Raw genomic sequence first — 24,050 nt, forward strand, 5'->3', positions numbered from 1 at the left:
TATGAATGTTGACGTACTTTTTTAATCTTCTACCATTATATTTTCATCGCGAGTTATAAAATCAATACTGGTTTTAAGAAAGAGTCGTGTTTTTCATCGTTATCCATGGATCCGGCCAAAGGTGACTCCCAGATCTTTTTTCGTCCCTCACTAATCAACATCCTTCTCGTGGTGATTCCTTCCCCATCTGAACTAAGTGTATAGACTTGACCGGCGCTGTTATTGATCAATAATATAATAGCAATTATTAAAAATTTATCAAAGATACCCCGTTTTACGATACGTTTTTGTGGTTTCACATTTCATAAATCGTTCCTTTACTGATTTTAGGGAACAGATATTGCGCGTGAAAAACGACGAAAATATCCCGTTTCTGCTCGTCGGGAACAAGTGCGACCTGAACGACAAACGGAAGGTGCCGCTGGCCGAGTGCCAAGGCCGTGCGCAGCAGTGGGGAGTGCCATACGTCGAAACGTCGGCGAAGACGCGCGAAAACGTCGATAAGGTAGGTTCGATCTTTGATGAGTGTGTGTGTGGATAATGCGGACCGCTTTTCGGTGATGGGGCTCATTGGTTGGTTATTAGTTGTTTTCGCTAGGTATTGCGGTATTAAAATTTTGGCTTTTATGGTTGCTTTCGATTGCTGCTTTGGTTGCTTGTTATGTTTATTTTGTAAGAAAAGTTTCTTAACGGTTATTTACTTTCTAAAGAGCTTACACTAACAAAGTTTTTTTTATTCGGTACAATTCTATTAGTCGTTTTATCCATTTTTATTCGTTTTATTTCGATTTAACTTTTTCGACGTTTGAATAACATATAAATACTAGGGTGGCCTATTTTTATCATTAAAAAAGTTAAGAGATAATTTTGAAGGGCCTCAATTGACTTATAATTTGTATATAAGAAGTAAGTAGGCCACATTTGTTAAGAAATGATATAGTCTCAGGCGTTTATTCATATAAATGCTGAATTATCTAATAATCACTAAATTCAAAACTCAATAAGCAAACGTCATCATAGTTCCATGAGTATATTCAATGCTAGAGCAAAAAGTTATATCTGCATATGTACAAGTTTGACGTAACTCCGCTACTTCAAGAAACTTGTCCCTACCCGATCCAAAACTTCTTAATTTTCTTGTATCGATATTATTTTTCTGATATTTTTTTCAATGCTGAGCTGCCTCTTCGTCTTTTCGAGGTCTTTACCGAAATCATTTGTTAGCTTACTAGTTCTTGTTTCCAAAAAAAATCACTACACTTGTACTACTCGTTGATTCATACTGTTATGCATCAACGACAGACTGTCGATTATTGATTCCCAGCCATCTTGATGCTATGCAATTTTACCTTGCACAACCTTATGGTCAGTTTTCCAGAGATTCCAAGCAGAGTGTACCCAACTTTTCAGCAGCGAAGGTCACCTTTAGGAATTCCAACTTCGTTTTTTTAGGGATTTTATATAAAGTTCTTTTCTTCTGGAATTTCCCTGCATTTCATCCAGGGATTACTCTAGAAGATTTGTGTTAAGGTTCCTCGAGTTCATTTAAAGCTTTTCATCAGGAAAGGCTACACCAATTATTCCAGTAATTCTTCCAATTATGTTTAAATAGATTTCTTCTAGGATTCCACTAGGGGGTTTTCTAGGGTATCCCTGCAGAATACACACTAAGGAAAAATTACCGACTTCGGTGATTCGTTTACCGAAATCTCAACAGCTGAACAGTCGGTAATCGTTTCGGTAAACGAAAAATTTACCGACACGTCTGTAAGCTAGGACTGGCGCTGCAACTGTCAAATTTACCGACTGATCGGTAACGTTTACCGAATGAAAAAGTGTGGTTTGTAATTGATTTGACAGAAAAGCTGTATTTTTATTGTGGAAATAAAAAATCACCGGTGGATTCCTATTCGCAAGAAAAGATAAACAATCATGTTTTGTATTTTATTATTCACTTGTTCGGCCTAATCTTGCTCTTGTTGATACTTATGGTAATCTCAAAATCATCATCCAGTGGCCAATACATCCATCTGCTCGTGCTTCAGCTAATACCAAGGTTACATTTTACAGTAAAATTGCATGTAGAAATATAGCGTTTGCTGAGCAGGACATGAATCCGGGCGCTTGAATTTATTTTGCCCTATACGCAATTATGTGCAGAGACAGCGTTTGTCGAGTGCAAGTGGTCATCACCCATCTGAAAAAAATATGTTATGCTTCGTGAGTATAGGACCAAATAATTTCCCTCTAAGAAATCTTACCGTATAGCGTGGCTGCTTATATTTGGCATATATTCTGTTCACGATATTAAAGAAAATTGCCTCTAACACCCGGTTTTATCACTCAAAAACATCCGATCGAAACACGAGAGCTGAACGAAAACATAATATGGCGGAATTGACGTTTCTCGCTGTACATGTTACCAATTTCGGTAATGTGGACACGATTTACCGAAACTCAGCTAATAGTTTTACGGATTTCGGTAAAATGGCTGATTTACAGGTTAATCTGTAAAACATTTCACCGTGTTCGGTAAATTCGTGAGAATTCACAGACCGTTCGTCTTATAATTTACGGATGTCGGTAATCAGGCTATCAAATACCGAATCATCAGTAAATTTCTAGTTCACCGATTTATTCCGGTAAATTATTTTACCGAACTCCGAGTGTCTGTTTAAGTGTGTATTTTTCAGAGTTTCAAATAAAGATTTACTGTTAAAATAAAGATTCCGGAAAATTATCTAGAGTATCCTTTAATACATCCTCAAAGATCTAAATCATCGTTTCCCAAACTTGGCTTTCAAGACCCCCCGACCCGTCAACGGCTCACGCTATGTTTTTTCTCGCTAGAGATCAGTATTTGATCTATATTTTCATAATCGGAAAGTTTTAAAATGTTCTACCGGTGAAATTTTTTTCATACATTTTGTATGGGCTGAAATGCGTCGAAAAAAGGGGTTTTCATGGGTTTTAGTATGAAAAATAGCTGAAAAGTGGAAAAAATCAAAATTTCACCGATGGAATATTTTAAAACTTTCCAATAATGATAATATAGGTCAAATACTGATCTCTAGCGAGAAAAAACCCAATGTACATTCGATTTTTATAATTGTCTGTTTCAGACATAGCGTGCGGCTCGCTTTGCATGTAAGGTACCGCGGGGCAAGTGGGTAAATGGGGTAAGTGAAAATAATTGGTATATTTTACTGAATATGTGAATTAACGTTTTAAACTCATGCGTAAACCTTCGAGGCCATTCAGAACATTACGATAGGTAAGAGATTCCTGAGATGTTTCAACCATTATTGCATAATACAGCGAAAGATTGTTAACCTGTTAAATATAACTCCGTAACAAGTTGGCGGCGTGCAATCTTATTTTAATATTTTCAGCGGAAAATAATTTTCTGTACCACTTCTAAGATGTCCCCTCTGACAGTTTTAAACTGCAATAAAAAAAGTTTTAGAATTAATTCGACATAGACCTAACAATAACTAAATTGAAACATCGTCAATTTTCTAATCGCGTGGGGCAAGTGAAAAGTTTCTCATTAGAGATTGAATTTGTGTTTTCTCTTTAGGTAGATATAAATATACAAGGTTCTCAATTATCATAGAACAACAGAATGTGCTGATAATTCAAGAAAAATTATACTAAAAGCGTTAAATGGTGTTATCATAACCAAATCATAGAACTTCTCTAAAAATAAGGTTGCCAAATATTACGATATTAATATGTTTACCTCAGACAGCCGATTAGACGAAAGACGTTGATTGAAAAGTTCCGATATAAGAAAACACACGGAAAACTTGTGGAATGTCTATGTAAAGCTAGTTCAAAACATAAAAATGGGGTATAGCTGTATCCACATAAAAAAATTTCTAAATACTTTATTGAAGGATTCCGTTCGATTTCTTTCGAAGAGTTGTCCGACGTCATATCCGATTTGCTTAAAAACAAATAACGAGAGGTGGAAATTCTACAGAGCAGAAATGCAATTGCTGTCCCATGATGTAAGAATCAACATTGAAAATGTTGCAGTTATAACGTTGCCGAATCATTTTAACAAACATAACTGAACAGAAGAAAACTCAAATAACAAGAATAAAATTTTATTTGTTTACATGTTACTTATATTATTGTTCATTGGGACGCCTTAACAAATATTAAAGGTAATAGAAATCGTGAATGTAACTGTTGGTTTTTGGATTTATTGTTCAAAACGATAAACTTTTCACTTGCCCCACCTATGGGGCAAGTGAAAAGTAAGGAGGCTTCTTCCAAAAACTTTTTCTGTACTTTTTTCTTCAATTTTACATAAAAATCAATTTCAGTATACTGCTTATATTTGGTGGAAGTCAAGCTAAAAAATATACACGACCTCATTTGTTTTAATGTAAGGTCTCTAGAATTTGAAGAATCCCAACTATGCAAAATCCATTACCCACTTGCCCCACGGTACCTTACCACAAAAAAAGAGGTGACGAGACGTTGGGGGTCGCGAAATTCAAGTTTGGGAAACGATGATCTAGATGCTACTTTAGAGGACACAGGACCTACAGGAGTTCATCAGTTATTCTTCAAAAGGTTTCATCAGAGATTACTTTTGGTTTTTCTAGTGTAATAATACCAGTCTTTTAGAAATTTGAACAGGGCTGCTATTTTAAGGAAGGATGATTTCAACTGGGCCAATAGCAGATCTCTTTTCAGAGATTTGGACTTTATTTCAATACAAGTCTTCAAAAAGTCTCTTATTTCGATGAAAGGCATTTTTTCATCATGTCACTTTTTTCCTTTTTATTCTTTCAAATAAAGCCAGGTGCAAAATTCTACCTAAATTGATACCTTTAGAAATTCACACGGGTTTCTCTGGAATATCTTCTCAGACTATTCGAGGAAAAGTTTCAAGAATTATTCTAGTGATTTCCTCAAAGGTTTTTTTCTGAACTAATTTTAGGAGCTCCGGAGCTCCGTAATTTCTCCTGAAATACATTTATACCTCTCCCAGGAAGGGTTGTGCTACTTACCAGTTCAGTCAAATAATACAAAATATCTTATCGTTCTTTCTAGTTCACCAGTATATGATTGCATACAATTTCTGCACCTTTTTCAACTGCATCATTTATCAATGAAACGGGTCATTCGGGGATAAGGGTCGTTCGGGGAACTAGCGTTCGGGGGTACCGACATTCGGGGAATAGTAGCACAATCCCCAGGAAGTCGCCTAGATATCCCTCCAGTGATTTTTCAAAAGAGGATTTCTACAGAAGTTGCTCCTGGAAATTTTTCAGAACTCCAAGGCTACAACTTTCAATAATTTCCGCAAGGCTTTCTTTCAAATTTTCTCAAGATTTCCTTCAGTTATTTTCCTAGTTATTCTCCCTTGTTTTCTATATTAGATGCTCTAGGAAACTATGCGCTGTTCTAAAAGTTCCTAGAGAAATTCTGTTAAGAAATCCATAGTTTATTTGTCAAGAAATTCGTTCAGGGATTTTTGTGGGAAACAAAAAAAAAAAAATCACCAAAAGTTACTACGCCTATTTTTTCAGTTATTTTTCCAGCTATTTCATAGGGATTTCTCAACGAATTCATCCACAACTTCTTTCAGGAATTCTAGAATCATACCAGGAAATCTGGTTAGAACTCCTCCAAGAATTCCTCAATCAATTAGTCTAGAGATTTCCCATGAAGTTCCTCCAGACATTTCCCAAGAAATTCCTCCAGTATTTCATGCAGAAACTACTCATGCAGTCCTTCTCCAAACATTTCTCTCCATGGATTCTCAAAAGGCGGAAAACCACACTGCAGAATGCCAGAAGGCGGAAAATACCACAAGGCGGAATTTTGAAAAGCCAAGAATACCACTAGGCAGAAAGACCACAAGACGGAAAATATCAGAATTTTCTGCCTTCTGATAAGGCAAAAAGTACCGAAAGGCGAGAAGTCCGAAAGTACCGAAAGGCATAATGTACCCGAAGGGCAGAAAACACCGAAAGACGGAAAAGTCCGAAAGGCGGAAAATGAACCAGAGTTCGATTGGAGGCTGAAGTGAGGAACAACCCCAACCCCACTTAATTCCCAACTGGAATCCTGCATGTCCCCTATAAAAAGCCGTAAACGGCCTTGGAACGCGATTTTAACAAGACAATTTGCACCGTCTTCAGCACATAGGCTGCTCAGACTGAACGATTACTAAACACTACTTTGGTCCTCTAAGATCTCCATGGACACTCTTACGCTTCTCACGAAACATTTGTGGGCTTCGTGGCCATGCGATTAGTGTTACCAAGCATTTAGCCGCATCGAGTGAAGGAGTGTGGGTTCGATTCCCGCTTCAGTCCGGAAAACTTTTCGTCAAGGTATCTGAAAGAGAGGTAGATCAATCTGTCAGAATACTGCATCCGCCATGTTGAAATTCCAGGTGACAGTTGGCGAGTTTGTTTTGGTTAGAGGATGCTAGAAAAAGCTATGTCTCACACACATAGCTTGAATGTTTGGATTAGTTTAAATCCCAAATCATGGATTAATTTCTTCAAACAGGCTTGTGTTCAAGATTTCGAGTTCAAAATCACTTATTATATCATTTAAAACAAAACACGGAAGGAAACACAAATTTCACTCAGGAATGCGGAAGAAAATTATCACTTCACCGGTAGGATTTGTTTTCTGTGGCAGGGATCTGTGGTTAGGGATAGAACAATCCCGTAGAAACGATACATGCAATCATACTCGCCAGCAGTCACTTCCACCTTCCCAGCAGCTGACCTCGCTTTGCACCCACTGACTGCTTAGATTGGTAAAGCTCCCTTCAAGAAATCTTGCTTTTTGTCATTTTGACTGTGCCACTGCACGGTGACGTCATCAGATCAGATCAGATCTGATCGCTCTCTTTCCCTCCTTCGAGAATTCTGAAAACAATGGTGCCTGTCAAAGTTGACAGGTACTGGCACCTTTGTTTTCAAGTTTTGTTAAAGAGCGAAAGAGAGAGAATTTCGCCGTGAAATGCCTAATTGCATGCTAGTCCGTTATCTAATGCGGTACTTCCTTCATTCGTCCACTGGAAGCATTGATGGGTCGGTGTCTTAAAATGGTGTCTTGGCTTATAATGGATTTTTAGGCGATTTGAGTGAGAATTCGAATACAATAAGATGGTGGATATAGAAAGGTTACAGAAAAGTATACACTCAATGCAACCCTACCTACACCCTTCTTGGAATCTTGCATGCGCCCATCAAAAGTAGTAAATGGTAATGAAATGCAAATTTGGTAACCTTTAAGACCCCCTCAACAGTTTTACACTTGTCAAGATCTTCATAAGCTGGTGGTAAAATGGGGTCCAGGGGAAGAATTGATTGCAAGAGAATATTTAAAAGTTTAGTCCATGAATTGAAGGAGCGAGGTTTTACGAAAGTTTGCAAATTGATGCATTAGGTATAGGAAAATGCGTGACATCGGTCGGCCAAAACTTTCGAAAATGAGGGACGTAATCCTAGAATCCTCCCTAATCATAAATATGCCGTGTACTTTAGGCTTTGCGGCTGATTCCGCCTTTTGATCTTTTCTACCTTTCTGTGCTCCGCCTTTTGGGCTTTCTACCTTTTGATGTTTCCTGCTTTTCGGTTCATTCCTCCTTCTGGTAATTCTGTCTTTCGGTCTTTTCCGCCTTATGGAATTCTGCCTTCTGGTAATTCCGCCGAGTGGTTTTCGGCCTTTTGGGGTAAGATCAGATATTTACATAATATTGAAACTGTTCCATTACTTACTCCGATTATTTCTGTACAAATTTCTGCAAAGAATCCGTACGACGTTTTTCAAAGATTTCCTTCTAATGATCCTGCAGGATATTGTCCAGGAATTCTTTGGTTTCTGTTTATTTTCTTGGTTCCTGTTTGATTCCTTTTCGTTCTCTTTTCTGAGGCATGGGGTCTCTAAAGTTCCTATTTTTAAGACTCTAAGCGCTGCTTCAATGATTTCCGAGAAAAAAGCTATTACAATTTCTTGAAGGAATGCTTGAAAAATTAACTAAGTTACTTGAAGAATTCGTTGAGTAATTCTGGAGGTGTATTTAGATAAATGTCTGATTGAAATCATACAAAAAAAACTTGAACTGGAATTTAAAAGGTCGCAGAGTAAGCAAGTATCTACGTAGAGCTACTGGAAACAGTGAATGAATATATGAAAAATAATTCGGAAGAATCACTGGAAAAATACATAAAGATTCTGAAAAAAAAATCTAAACAATCTCATTTAGGAAACCCTAAACCAGTCTCTGGAGTAATTCGTAAAAAAATCGTTCGATACGTTTGCATTTCAATTCTCCACAAAATACTGAACGAAAATCTTAGTGGAACTTATAGGAAAATTTATGCAAGAATCACTGGATAAATTTTGGGAAAAATAAATTTAGAACTTCCATGAAAAACTTCTGGAGGAATTCCTAAAGGTATTCCTGGAGCAATTTCTGAAGATACCTCGTGGTTTCAAAAAAATCAACAAACATCTTGGGGATGGTACACAAATTATGTCACGCTAAATTTCGACTTTTTCGACCCCTCCCCCTTTGTCACGTTTTTTGTATGAGTCCTTCGAAAATTTTGTAAGGCTTGTCACGCTTGGCTTGACCCCCTCCCCTCTTGGAGCGTGACGTAATTTGTGCATGACCCCTTGGAGTATTTCCTAGTTAAAATTGTTAAAGATGTCAGGTTGAATTTTCGAAAATGTGATGAACGAGAAACTTGAAGGAAACCGTAGGAATATCCATGACAGAATCACTGGATAAATTCTTTGAATATAAAGGACTCTTTTAAAAAACATATTTAACTTTTACTACTGTAAATGAAACTATTCAGCGAGAGTAAATCATCAGTTGGTTCAATTAGTCAGCGTGTGAGTTTCCTCTAGAAGACAGTAATAATGAGAAGGCTTATGATAAGCAGGGATTAATGCTGAGAAAATTGGGAGTATCTCTCACTGATCGCTATCTGTAACAATCATGATCCGCAACACATCATGAGAGTCTGTTATGATCTTCATCCACAGCTCTGAATAGATCGGAGGGATAACAGTGTATGATAAAACCCATCCAAATCCAAGCTCCAAACTTCCAAGCGGATGTTAGAGAATTGTTTATTTTGCCAGTAAAATAAAACGCCCACCCCAGTGGTAAATAAGCGTGAGAAATGGGTTTTGTCATCGTTCTCTCTTTGGGCATCTCGCTCGCTGCCGTTATGTATCAAGCTTGTTACAGTTTGCGAAACATTTCCGATCATGGACCGATACATATGAGATGCCTGAAAATCTGAGATTAAGCCCAAGTGAAAATGGTGCAAATGTCAAAACTGAAAAAGCAGTTTTCTCCTTTTAAACCAACAAATCGAAGAAAATAAAAGCATATAGCTGTTTTATTTGGCAAATAAAAGAGCTGTGTGTTTTTTTTCGATTTGTCTGGCAAAAAAGAGAAAATTGCCTTTTAGTATTGACATTTGCACCATTTTTACTTGGACCTTAAGCTATTTCGAGTGTGAGTTGTGAGCTATATGGAGGACATACAAATAAAATCCAAGGCATTTCGTTAAAAAAAAAACAATTGAACATAGGTTGAAGGTTATAAAATTTGCAGTGTTGCCAAATCTGCATCTGCTAACTTTATCGTCATTCTTGTACATATCGTAGAATTTGTTCGTCAACTCCCTATCAATCTTCACCTGTCGCGCTCTTTCTACCCTATCGTCGGTAATGTTCACATTTTGCGTCTCTTTCTCTTTCTCTCTGATTCCTCACCACCCCCTAACACCCTTAACAGGTTTTCTTTGACTTGATGCGCGAAATACGCTCGCGGAAAACGGAAGACTCGAAAGCACCGAACGGACGCGCCAAAGACAAGTCGAAACGAAGGAAACTCAAGTGTACGCTGATATAGAAGGTGGAAGCGCAATCCCTACTGTAGTGTGCTGATCAACAAGTGCGCCGAAGGACCGAGAATCATCCTAACTCGCAAACGCATACACACAAAAAACACATACACTTTCACTCGGACACTCATGAACATATACATATAGGCATGTAGTGGACAAGAGGAACACAACCGATGGATGAAAATCTCTCCATTTTAATTAAATTAATATATTACTTAAGTTTAAGCTGTATCATTACCGAGAGGAGACCGGATCGAAGCAAGGAAACGTCAAAGTTAAGCCGAATCGATCAAATTTAGAGACAGAAAGAGAGAAAGTTCACTCGTTAGCATTAAGGAAAAGGTTATCGCATACACGCAAATATGCTAATTATTTGTTACATAAATAATTGATGGAAACGAGCAAATAAACTGGAAAGAAATGCGTATAAATTAAGCTTAACCGATTGGTGTACATTTATTTTTGGTTTGCTTCAAGCTATTGATTTGTTTAATTTGGTTTTTGTTTTTATCCCATAAACGCCTTTTAGTTTCCTCCATTGTTGTTTTTCTGCGCTAAAAATGTATTTGCGAATCGCTTACTATCATATCGCTAAAAATCAAAACAAAATTGCCGCTACGCTGCTGTGGCTGCGAGAGTGTGAGTGTACCGTACACGTGTATGTGTGTTATTATCCATAGCCGTTGTCAGTCAAAGTGTGTCCGCCATCTTTGCCATCAGTGGAGCACGTGTTCGCCATATTGGATTTTGAATTTTAATCAAAGTCACACACATTTGGTTTGGTTTTATCGTTCACCCGTTTTTCTTGTTTTTATTTTATTTTGGCAATCTTGATCAAACTTGAAATGGTAATCATAAAAAAACGTTGAAACCTCACTAGATTTTCTACGACCTGATTCGGGACATTTCCAATCGCAAGAAGAAAAGCCAGGAAACGGTACAGCAACCGAAGCGGGAGAAACACCACTGTTGCCAGTTGCTATAGAAACCGGCGTGGAGAATCGAGGCAACTGGGATTCAGTCCTGAAAGCATTCTCTGTGCGCGGATAAGTCGGATATTGCACCGTTGCACCTTAATCATCATCATAGCCGTAACATACATATTTTTAGTTTACTCGTCGTTGTCGTGTAAGCATTAAGGCGAATCAAGAAACATTGAATTTGACGTTTATAATTTTACATTGCTGTACAAAATTTATGGAAAAATATAGCTTTGCATGCTTTAATTTTAGTTTTCACGCATTCGGATCGTTTACGAATCAGTTGAAAAAGAACAAATCAAATAGATGCACATTCATAAACAGAGGTATCACAACAATTCAGCATCATCAACAACAAACCAAACCTTATACTTAAGGGCAAATGAAACGAATAAAATACCTGGTACATTTTTCAAACCATCAAGGATATTATCAAAATCAACGCTGTGTTAAAAAAAGCGTCGATCCAGCCGAAAAGATGGAATAGTGTATGGAAGGCGTTTTCTTTTGGTTCGTTTGCTATGAAAATGATATAATGAAAAAGAAACAATCTCTTACAAAATAGTCACTGAAAATCAATAAAGACAGCATTGAATTGAGCGATGTGTTTCAGGAGAGTTTGATTTTTAAGACAAAACCGAAAGCCTTTGATCTAAGATTACCTAAACTAGTTTTATTCACTCCATTAGGGTTGTAATGATTATTACTGCTTCGGTGCCGATTGGTGATAAGCAAAACTTGAAGTTCATATAAAAAAATGCCAATTTGAACAAACTGTGATTCAAAATTATGCAAGTAGCCGTACTGATAAACGCGCACAAATAAATAATAAACAAGACCTGTTCCAGTTGGGATGTAAATCCGGGAAGAATAAGAAAAAGTCCTTTGCTATGCAGCACACGGAGAAAAAAAATACTTAATTTTTACTTAAATTAATAAATGAATTATCCTTTCAACCCAAAATCTAAATATTCTTCTGCATGAATGTAAAGGAATCGTTTAAATATTACGTAATGCAACAGGGGGAGGGAGGTGGTTTTTCGTAGTGTTACGGTCCATTCAAAAAATTTAATTTTTTCATACAGAAGCTTTTACATGGGGGAGGGAGGGGTTCTAAAATTGGCAAATTTTGCGTTACGTAATATTTGAATCATCCCTAATCAGATAGAGCAGATGGGTTTAATGTGGCCCAATATTTGCAAATTCGGGTAAATGCATTTTTTATGCTTGGATTGAAAGAATTCAGTAATCAATCCAAATTTAGGTAAAGTTTTCTAATGGAATCAGAGGCAAACTGCCTAATGTCAACCTTGGAACTACAGACAACTCTCCCTTACTCGATATTCTGTATCTCGATATCGAGTTAGAGAACCATAGTCAAAGTTGGTTTCCATGGCTACCTCCGATGGTCCCTTGAATCGCGTTTACAGTGGCTTTGTGTCTGAAAATATGCGAATGCTGGAGATCCGAAATATCTCTTAAGCACTGTAAACGCTATATAGGCCTATGTGGACGGTTTGCCAGCCTGGCAGAAGCGAAGAATCCACCAGCTGATATGTGGCATGGCTACAAATCGTACAAATCAACGTACGACTTACCGGGGATATACCAAATGATTGAGATAGGCAAAATTCTGCCTAACTTCAAATGCTTATAACTTTTTGAGAAATGGATTAAATTTGATGCATCTGGAAGCATTTGATGGAAAATTTGGTCTAGTTTCAGTTATTCGCTTGGCTCTGCAGATTGGCTATACATACTGGCCATCGGATTCCGGAGATTGAAGTTCGATGCCCATATTGATATGGTCTCACGCATGGACGGAATTGACCACTTCTTCCAACATTTTTGGTAACTGATCATATTTTTCGGAACGAGTTTTTCGGAAATGGCCATATCTCGGAGGATTTCCAACGAATCTTAATGCGCCCTGCATTCGATTTTAAATTGGTTCTAGTTTCTTGAGAAAATGTTAATATCTATAGAAATTCACACCGCACAAAATTACAAGCGACAGAAAAAAAGTGTGATTTAGACATGAACTCGGAACATCCGGAACATTTCCGGTATCCGATGGCCAAGCAAATTACTGAAACAAGATCAAATTTGCCATCGAATGCATCCAGATACATCCAATTCCATCCATTTTTTCAAAAAGTTATAAGCATTTGAATTTGGGCAAAATTTTACCTATTCCCTGTAGCTTGATTGACCACGAACTCGAACTGGTTTATTCCTCTTTGTGTACGTTTTATATGCTTAAGCTCGGTACCTCAAATCTCTGATGAGATGAATTCTCATTTCACCAAAAGCCAACAGTAGTTCTCAACTTGCCACTGCAATATCTTCATCCTTTAAAAAGCTGAAGTCTACTGAACTCAAACTTAAAAATAATGTAACTGCAAATTGATTTTTTTTTACTTTTCTGTTTTCTTTTTGGTTGCCTGGCAGGGTGTTCTGTAAGAGTCATTCTAAAAGACTTCTTCAAAAGCAGGACCTTGATCAAGAATCAAAGAATCAGCTGCAAATGGTGCAGCGTTTTTCTCTTGTGAAACAATTCCTTTCCGAATATAACAGAACCGGCTGCGTAGTTTATTTATTTATTTATTTATTTATTTATTTGGTGGTGTATTCATCTGACAATATGGACCTATGCACGGGTTCACTATTTGACGTTTTAGCGGTGCCGTGTTTTCTAGGTGACCATGGAAACTAGTGAATTCGGCACCGCTCAAACGTCAAATTAGTGAACTCGTGCATTGGTCCATTGGTGCATTGTGTGTCTTAATGAATCTATAGTTAGAGTTTAAACGTCAATATTGAATAAAATCTATGTTATGATACATTTGATTGAAAACGTTCATCATTCATCGAATTGGCTCGTTCGAATCGTAGGCGTGGAGTCGTCGTGGTAAGCGAAAGAAATCATTGGAGCGGAGCGTATATGCTGGCACGTTTATATCTAACGATCCCAGTAAGTTAGGAGCATCAAGTTCCCCAGTCAGGACCTTCGAGATGAACACAGCCTTGGCATTTTCTCTGCGTAGTTGTAATAGTTCGATTTGCAGAAGCTGGCATTTAGCTTCGTACGGAGGCAGGTTCACAGCATCATTCCAAGGGAGCAACCGTAAAACAAATCTTAAGAATTTGCGCTGCACAGCTTCAATTCGGTCAATCATTGTTGCATGATAGGGATCCCAAACAATAGAGGATGATTTCAGTATAGGACGGACCAGACCTACATACAATGATTTAAGAGTTCATGGGTCGCGAAATTCCTTTGTTATTTTGGACATAAATCCTTGTTGACGACGAGCTTTTTTCACGATCTCCTCGTAATGATACTTAAAGGTGAGTTCGGTGTCAAGAATAACGCCCAGGTCTCGTATGGGGCGATCCATTAATTATGTAAGACAATTTTCGGGGTTTTTGAACCCCCTCTCCCCCCATGGTAAGATTTTTTGTATGAAAATTAAAAATAATGTGTATGGCGCGTAAGAAATCTCAAAAAAAAATAATAAAATAATTTAGGGCTCCTCTCAATATTTTTGAGATTGTTTTAAATGTTTGTAACTGCTTTTCGACCCACTTCTTAGTTGTAACATTTAAATTAAACCAACTCATAGCCTTGTGTGAGTGTCAGACATGTTGAAATGAAGGTATTGATATTAATATTAATATTCAATTACACCTGAACCGTTCGAGAACCAGCTGGAGCCAGATGAGCCAATTTTGACCGCGAGTTTCCTGTTACACAGGTATGATTTGAACCAAGCTTCTTTAGCTTTGCCAGTAAAATCGAATGGCTAACACGATCAAAAGCTGCTTTCAAATCAGTGGCTATCTGCTTGCCACGTCCGATATTTTTCAGAAAATTCCACTAAGTTAGTTGTAACACTGCGTCCCGGGAAAAACCCATGCTGTTCCCTACTGATGTACTGCTTTACACGAGAAAACATGTAGCTGGACACTAATATTTCCAACAGTTTTGAGAAAGCACATAAAGAAGTGATTCCTCGGTAGTTACGGACATTATTTTGTCATTTTTTTAGTGCACCGGAAACATGAACGATGACTTACACAGTGTAGGAAAACGACATTGCTGCATTGACATGTTGTAGATGTGCAGAAGAGGTACAATTAATCCCGTGAAACAATTTTTAAGGATGCAGGCAGGAAATCCATCAGGATCAGGGTGATAGGAGATAGGTAATCCAAATCAGCTTCTCTTTCTTCTTCATTCTGGCTGGTTGAAATGCCCGGACTGTAGCTGTTGTTGTTGTTAAAAGCGTGTCTGGTCCACTGTCATAAAAACCGAACGGCCACGAGTTTTGACTCGCGAATCCGGAGGGACTTTGACTTTTGACGCCTATGCGTCGAAAATACTAGGAGAAATATGCATCACGAATTTTAGTGGCTGCCGTTGACGAATATCTGCTTTGTTTGTGATTTTGTAATATGTTATATCACCTTTCCTCACAACTCTCTGCTGTACATTTGATGAAAAAATCTGAATTAAAACACGTGAACGTGAACAAAAGTCTGCGTTGTTCATGCGACATGATGGCCAGTACATAATTTCGTATTCGTATGAGCAATAACACCAACCAATCCATAATTACAGGCATTAAACTCGCGCGTAAACGACTACCGAATGGCCGTGCCGGATTCCTGCTTCGACATTATTGTCCTGACAGAAACTTGGCTTGACTCGCAAACGCTATCTAGTCAGGTGTTCGGAACTGACTACGAAGTGTTTCGCTGCGATCGTAATCCTAACAACAGCAGGAAGCTCACGGGAGGCGGCGTACTCGTAGCTGTCCGTTCCAGATTGAAGGCGAAGTTAATCGAAAAAGAATCGTGGAAATGTCTGGAACAAGTTTGGGTGTCCATCAAGCTTGGCGATCGATCTCTTTTATTGTGCACGCTCTACATTGCTCCTGATCAAGTTCGTGATAATGAGCTCATAGAGGCGCACTGTGACTCAGTCATCACTGCAATGGAGTCCGCCAATCCCGTCGACGATGTTTTCATCTTGGGCGACTTCAGTCTACCAGGCATTTCGTGGATATCATCTCAAAACGGCTTCCTTTATCCAGACCCTGTACACTCTTCGTTGCATGATTGTGCAGTCAGTCTTCTAGACAGTTACAGCGCAGCCACACTAGCACAAATCAACCACGTGGTCAACGAAAATAATCGTAGCCTGGATCTTTGTTTTGTTTCTGTGCAAGACCAAGCTCCATTCATTGGAGCGGCACCCTGGGAGCTTGTAAAAGCAGTACCGCACCACCCTCCGTTGATTATTGCCGTTGAGAATTGATTTCGACAACTGTCCTGCTGCATAGCAGCCGTATTGGCCGACATCAACTGGGATAACGTGCTCGATCTCAGAGACATTAATACTTCTGCGCGAACTTTTTCTCACATCTTGACATACGTCATAGACAGACACGTGCCGAAGAAAGTTCTCCATCATGACTCCCGCCCTCCATGGCAAACTAGCGAATTTCAAAAATTCAAATCAGTCAAGAGAGCTGCTCTAAGGAGGTATACAAAGTATCGGACACCTTCATTGCGAAGCTACTATACCTGAGAGTCAACTACGAGTACCAACGTGTCAGTCGTCACTGTTTTTTGCAGTACCAGCGAAGCATAGAACTGAAATTTAAACGCAAACCAAAATCGTTCTGGAAGTACGTAAATGAGCAGCGCAAAGAATCGGGCTTTCCTTCTTCGATGGAATGGAATGGCAAATCCTCGTCCTGCTTACAGGAAATCTGTCAGTTCTTCGCTAGCAAATTTGCCAGCGTATTCAGCGGGGAAAGTATAAGCAATGCTCAGGTCATTTGTGCAGCCAACAATGTCCCCATGAATGGCCAAGCTTTGGGGAGTCTTGATTTGGATATCAATGCTGTATCCTGGGCCGCTTCGCAGTTGAAATCGTCCAACCATCCTGGACAAGATGGAGTTCCCTCAGAATTTCTCAAAGAGCATATCGGAAATTTGCTTGCACCGCTCTGCTGTTTATTCCGACTATCTCTTTCTTCAGGAATTTTTCCTTCCTGTTGGAAAGTGGCAGACATGTTCCCGGTGCATAAAAAAGGAAGGAAACGCGACGTAGATAATTACCGTGGAATTACGTCCTTGAGTGCTGTGTCGAAGTTATTCCAGCTTGTTGTAATGGAACCTATGCTCTCTCACTGCAAGCACCTGCTGGATTCCGATCAACACGGATTCACCGCCGGCCGCTCAACAACCACTAACCTACTGTGCTTCACCACTTTCATTACCGACAGTATGATCGCTCGAGTGCAGACTGACGCTATATATACTGACCTGTCGGCCGCTTTTGACAAGTTGAATCACGATATTGCTATTGCCTAACTTGACAGATTTGGCGTCTGCGGTAATCTTCTGAGTTGGTTCGGCTCTTACCTAACCAATCGTCAGCTAACAGTTGTGATAGGCGATTGCAGTTCTGACAGTTTTCACGCTACATCCGGTATACCACAAGGAAGCCACCTGGGACCACTGATTTTTCTGCTTTACTTCAACGACGTTCATCTCGTTATCAAAGGCGTATGCAGACGACCTGAAAATATTTTTACGGATATGCTCTGTTGCCGACTGTTTATACCTACAGCAGCAACTTGATCGTTTCGCCAGTTGGTGCTCGCTGAATGGAATGGTGGTTAACCCTACCAAGTGCTCCATCATCACGTTTTCTAGAAAAAAGCAACCAACCACGTTCGATTATAGTTTGCTTGGCACGAAAATTGAACGTGTGAATCACATCAAGGATTTGGGCGTGTTCCTTGATTCACAGTTAACGTAAAAACAGCATATCTCGTATACCGTCAGTAGAGCGTCAACGACTTTGGGATTCATCTTCATCTACTGTTTAAAATCGCTATTTTGTTCTCTCGTGCGTTCCACGTTGGAATATGGTTCCGCTGTTTGGAGTCCTATTTATAATAATGGCGCAGAAAGGATCGAATCTGTTCAACGCCGATTTCTCCGATTCGCACTCCGTAAGCTACCTTGGAGAGATCCATTCCGCTTCCCGAGCTATGAGAGTCGATGCCGATTGATAGACTTGGGCCTCCTCCGGAACAGAAGGGATACAATCAGAGCTTTAACTATTGCAGACGTTTTACTGGGTCGTATCGACTGTAGGAGAATCCTGGAGCGAGTCCATTTAAATGCCCGTCCACGCTCCCTCCGGAACAGCGTCATGTTGAGATTGCCTTTAACTCGAACAAACTACGGACTTCACGGAGCATTTAGTGGGTTGCAGCGAGTGCTCAATAAAGTCGCATCATTGTTCGATTTCAATACCACCCGAGAGATGCTTCGCCGAAGGTTCTTATCATTTTTTGACGAACGAAGAGTTTAGTTTAAGTTTCATCTCTTGACTGTTTAGTGCTTTTGTTGAGTTTTTGTCTTCTGATTGTTTTCATATATTCTAGAGATCATTGGGGCTACAATTTGCCTGTTAATGTGTTTCAAATAAATAAATAAATAAAGACACTACAACTACCGGTTTATCGGGGTCAAAACTTTCCAAAACTTGAGGCTTTAAAAGAAATAATTTTTTGACTAAAAACTTTTTCGCAATCTGGATCCGTTTTCAATAGCTCGTAGGTATATGAGGGGCCCAAACGCAAAGAGGTGTAAGTGACATTTTGGTCGGTTTTGAGTTTAGTATACCAAACAAATTAACAGTTTCCAAGCTTTCCAATGGTATTTTTGGTAATTTTTACGTCAGAAAGGAAAAATAACATAATTTGTGGAAGATTGGCTCCCAAACATTTAGTATAGAATGGAAAAATGCAGGAAAAAACTTCAAAATCGATTTTTTCAAAACTAGATTTTTGTCAGCTTTTTTGTTTTGCTTCCAACTCCCAATCATAATTAAAAAATACCATAGGAGATCCGCATCCTGTTTTTAGCATTTTTGATTCACTACGGCAAGGAGGATTTTTCAAAAGCTACTGAACTTATATTTGGTCACAACATGCGTCGTATTGAATTGCTGCTTATTGTAATGTTCCAGACAACCCCTCAAGCTAAAGTGAATCATGGAAGTGCCCAACTAGTTCTTTACCCTAGTAAACGAGAAATTTTATTTTGAGTATGGCCCCATGAGTCGATATCGAGTCTTTAAAGTATTTAGTGTGAGTTTCAATGTATTTGATAATATTAAATTTTTGAATTCAGATTCAGGAAATGGTTAACAAAAACGGTTATTAACCTTCGGGCTGTCGCGCTGTTGTACTTTGTACAAGTTGTGATTTATATACTATCATTTTGCAACAAAGATATCTATCGACACCAAACCAAATTGTATTCCTCAAGAATCTTCTTAAGAACAATACTCGACAGTTTTTATATACAGTATGGCCCTTTATAATACGGTAAAATGAACAAATGTACATGGAAGTCGCATAATAATGAACGCACTATGTACGGTTTGAGGAAACCACAGCTTGAAATCGTCATATCTTAAAATCCAGATAATATAGAAATTTGGGGTCTTTATTAAAGTTGTTCTGGAGGTAAAGCGCTATATGATGGTACCTCATTTAGTTCAAAATTTGACCGCTAGGTGGCACTAGTGGGCATGGAAGTTTAACTTTTGTTTTGCAGATGTTTCAGGATCCTGACTATTTACAAGGATGTCGTCTTCGGCAAAGTTGTTTAGTAAGTTAAGGACTATCATTTTTCGAGCTAGTTGATTCAAAATTTTGCATGAAACTTTTGTTTGCAAATATCTCAGGAGCCTGACCACTTAGAAAGATAGTGTCTTCGGCAAAGTAGTTCAGTAGCTCAAGAACTATCATTATTGGAGCCAAGAAATAGGGTATTTTGCCACCAGGCGGCGCTAGTGAGCATGATATTTTTGTTTTGCGGATTCTGCAGGATCTCGACTTTTTAGACAGACACATTCGACAAAGTTGTTCAGAAGCTCATGGACTATCATTATTTTGCAAAATCTCGAACTTTAAGAATTAAACAAAGAAAGAATTTGAGCTACTGAACAACTCTGCCGAATACACCATCTTTCTAAGTGATCAGGCTCCTGAGATATTTGCGAAACAAATGTTTTATGCTCACTAGCGCCGCCTAGTGACAAAATTTTGAATCAACTAGCTTAAACAATGATAGTTATTGAGTTACCGAACAACTTTGCCGAAGACGTCATCTTTCTAAGTGGTCAGGATCTGAGACGAGACTCGCGAAGACGGTCTTCTTTTTCTGTGATTGCTGAGTTTTTTTCTTATTCCACTTTGTGCATACCAATTATGCGCATGCGCATACCAATTATGCGCATGCTGTTCAAATCCTCACATGAACCTCTCAGCAAAAAATGATTAAGTTTGCATCACATCGAATCATAAATAGCCATTTGAGTGAAATTTCATGCCAGCAAACGTAGCAAACATTAGAAATAATTAATCTTCTGCTTAGATTTATCAGCAACTTTGGAAAAAACTGCTCCACCGACTGAGGTTTTTAATAACAGTTTACTTTGAACACAATACTTTTCACTTTTTCAGCCATAAAAACGGTGGGCTGCATTTGACGTTTCGTGAGAGGGGAATCTGGGCTGCATATGACGTTGATATTTTTCCTCTTCGCGAGTCTCTCTCAGGTCAGGATCATGCGATCTGAGAAACAAAAGTTTCATGCTCACTAGCGCCGCCTAGTGGCAAAATCCCGAATTTATTGGCTATAATAATAATAGCCCTTAAGCTACTGAACAATTTTACCGAAGACGTCATCTTTCTAAGTGGTCAGACTTCTGGGATATTCGCAAAACCAAGGGTGTTGTACAAAGTACAACGCGCGACTACTCGCGTTACAAAAATTCGCGCGACGACCGAAAGGTTAAACCACAGACAAACAGACGTTCGTGTTTGACGTTTACACACTACCGCCATCTGTTGGCCCGTTGGCCAAACACGCTGATTTTAGCATTGGGCGTACATGTCCTCGTGACTATGATTTTGATCGAGATTTGTTCTAAGTGTTACGTCTGTTTGTCTGTGGTTAAACTTCTCTTTCCCACGACTTTGATCGACTAATTATTTGCGAAAAAATCGTTATTTTAGTGTTTAACAAACAATCGATTTTATTTTTCAAAATCAGTTTAAAAAATATTAATTGTTTCTCAATAATCTCACCATTGAATCAATAAATTCCTTGTTGCATTATCCTGATGGATAAGAATTAATTTTCTAGCAATTATTGCATCATCTGATTCAGTTTGTCTTGAGTTCGTCGAAAAAAAACACCTAGCAACGATTATAGAAATCACCACCGCCCTAGCAAGAAAAATCTATCTTTGACATCGCATTTCTTGTGAAAAATCTTACCGCATTTGATGTTTGCATTTCAAACGCACACAGCAATACCTCCCTTCAATACTCGATAGTCCCTTCAATATCGAGTAAGGGAGAGTTGACTGTAGTTTCGGAGATCTGTCCAACGTTCAGAGTTGCTTAATATCAATCATATCAGCTGATGGCAGATGGTCTAAAATTATCAATATCACTTGCGAGCTATCAATATCACTTTGATTTGACAACCAACAGCAGTGATGCGACATCGCATTCTAGATCAAAATTACAGCAGAATGAGTGACCACGTGGTCATTATCCATGTTATTAATGTTTTCCAGTGACCAACACATAGTTTCAATCTATCTGCAACACTGTCGAAAATATCGTACCGTAAGGACGCCATCCACCGCTCATTTAAGATCATTTCCAAACAATTTTTCATATAAAAAAAAATTATGTTTAAAGGTATTGAAACCCGATTTGCGCTAAAAGCTAGATAATTGTATTGGTGTTATGGTAAAAATATTTATCTAGCTTAAAATATGCGAATCCCTGAGAAAAAAATAGAAAAGTATTACCCACTTACGGGTCCTATTACCGCTCATCCAGAATATAGGGACCCATTCACCGCTCATGTGTGACCCATTTACCGCTCATTTTTTTAATATGTTTTTTTTTTTTTTTTTTTTTTTTTTTTTTTTTTTTTTTTTTTTTTTTTTTTTTTTTTTTTAAATATAATAAGGCTGATACAAATATTAAATTTCTTTTATGTCCGAGACCACTTGGAAGGCACGAGGGGGGGGATAAAAATAAATAAGGAACAGAAAAATAAAAATGAAAAAAAAGTTATTTTTTTGAATTTTTATTTTTAATCATAGTTGTTAAACTGTTTTTAATCGTCTTCTGGTTCATTATTTTACTTGTTTTTTACTTTGTAAATTGAAAAAAACCTAACTGATGTTAAAAATATGATGAATCTTTTTTTTTCTCCCCTTCAAAATTTTCGGATTTTCGGAGGGGGGGGTGACATAAAAGAAAATTAATATTTGTATCAGCCTAAATGAAAACATGTACTCTTCATGAATAGAAAGGCTTTGCAACAAAGATCGTGATATGCAGATTTGAACATTAAATGTTTATTTTATTTTAAATTTTATTCGCTTTTTACATGTTTTTGACGCACATTTTAAAATAAACAAAAATTGATTTTTTCTTCGATTAGATTTCCGATATTTTTTCGTATTTCTCTCTGTCCCTTTCATAGTGATGTATGGCCCAAATTCAGTTTTTATTTGTCAAAATGCTATGTACTAAAAACATCAATTACAAATCAGTTCTTCTTGCAGGATTTAAACAATGACTTCCTGGCCTTCAATTTACGCTTCATCTCTTTTTCTTCATTTTTGATGAGTAGTGTGTGATCCTTTGACTGCGACGCTTGCTCCTGCGGGGCGGGTGATGCGGTCAGGATCGAACGTGTTACGCGTGGAGTGCAGTGAAAAAGTGTATAGTATTTTACGGAAACCCCAGTGCGGCGACGGAGAAAAACTGCTTCACATCCTGGTAAAATCGTTCTTTATTATTGTTTACTTTACTCACTTATTACCAATTCAAACTAAATACGTGCCAGGGTCGAAAATATGATTTTCGATTCGGGAAGTGTAAAAACATTGCATATATCCATTTGATATCTGGATGTTTTTATGCGGGGCTTACTGTAAATAAAAATGACCTCAGAATGTGTGTGTATTTACTGCCATTCTTGAAATGGGTCGTTGGAATTTCAGTAGAGCTATCACCTTTCATCTCCTGGGCTAAAATTGTCTGCAGATATAAAGATATCGAAGGGTATCATTAAATACATGCATACAATTTTCTTCCATAAAAGCACTGCCGGCCAGTGGGAGGTGGATTGTATCACACACACACACACACACACACACACACACACATCTCTTTTTCTTCATTTTTGATTTCCTGTTCCTTTTTCTTCTTCTCTCGTTCTGTCCGTTTTTGAGTCTTCTCGCATTCAATTGCTATTTTTTCTTGCTCTTTCGCATTCAGGTATGCAATAAAAGTCTCACTTGTCGCTACCGCAGGAAGGCGAAAATTTTGTTTAGTGCGTGATGATTCGTGAGATTTCTGCATTTCCTTCGGAAATTGAAAAACGCTTTGAATCACTTCATCTACCGCACAACTTGAAGTAGGAACCATTCCAGACGAACAAGTATTTATAGAATCTTGGATGTTTGTCGCACCTGCAGAATCTTCTAGGGCAGCAATCAGTGATGCCACATACACAGATTTATCTGTAATTACACAGATTTTTTCCTGTTCTTGCCTACAGATATCTGTGATCACAGATCACAGATTTTTTTGATAAAAAAGATTTTTAAGATTTAAGGATATTTCACGAGTTTAGGACACGATTTTGGAAGATATAAAACAGAAATGCCTTTACTCTGTTTAGTTTTTCTCAAAAACTTAAGTATTTTAATATTTTACAATTTAGTATGTACCTTTAACTTACTTTTAGAATAATAAGTTCAAATCAAAAATTGTTGACGTGCCAAAAACAGTCAAAATACGTTTGCAAAAATTCTTTTTGATCTAAAAAATAAAAATTTTGGGTATTTTTGCAACACAGATTTTTACCAAGATTTTTACAGGTTGACTTAAGATAAAAAAGATTTTTCCAGCCGAAAACACAGATGAGAATCGGAAAAAATGTGGCAACACTGGCAGCAATCGACACGCCCGATTCCTCACTAATCGGCAAGGTGTGTTGTCCATCTGCAAAAAAAATT

General features: G+C 38.1%; 1 protein-coding gene and 1 long non-coding RNA gene across 4 annotated transcripts in view; one reads left to right on the plus strand and one right to left on the minus strand.

Moving 5' to 3' along the window:
• LOC5565190 (ras-related protein Ral-a) overlaps window positions 1-11,494 on the plus strand; it is a 92,649-nt gene extending 81,155 nt beyond the window's left edge. For 2 of the 3 annotated variants that reach the window (XM_021839418.1, XM_021839419.1), the window contains exons 4-5: window positions 331-505; window positions 9,803-11,493. In XM_021839418.1, the coding sequence (XP_021695110.1) occupies window positions 331-505; window positions 9,803-9,919 (292 nt within the window). In that variant the 3' untranslated portion in view covers window positions 9,920-11,493. Of the gene's footprint in view, window positions 1-330; window positions 506-9,802 lie in introns of all 3 variants that reach the window. The other variant, XM_021839420.1, reaches the window with a different exon arrangement.
• LOC110674870 lies at window positions 752-2,910 on the minus strand. Its single transcript, XR_002499254.1, has 2 exons — window positions 2,262-2,910; window positions 752-2,197 (listed from the first exon to the last, which is right to left on the minus strand). It is a non-coding gene; the product is annotated as an uncharacterized LOC110674870 (long non-coding RNA).
• Window positions 11,495-24,050: the final 12,556 nt, after the last annotated feature.

This window comes from Aedes aegypti, chromosome 1, assembly GCF_002204515.2.
Source record: "Aedes aegypti strain LVP_AGWG chromosome 1, AaegL5.0 Primary Assembly, whole genome shotgun sequence".
Classification (NCBI taxonomy): Eukaryota; Metazoa; Arthropoda; class Insecta; order Diptera; family Culicidae; genus Aedes; species Aedes aegypti.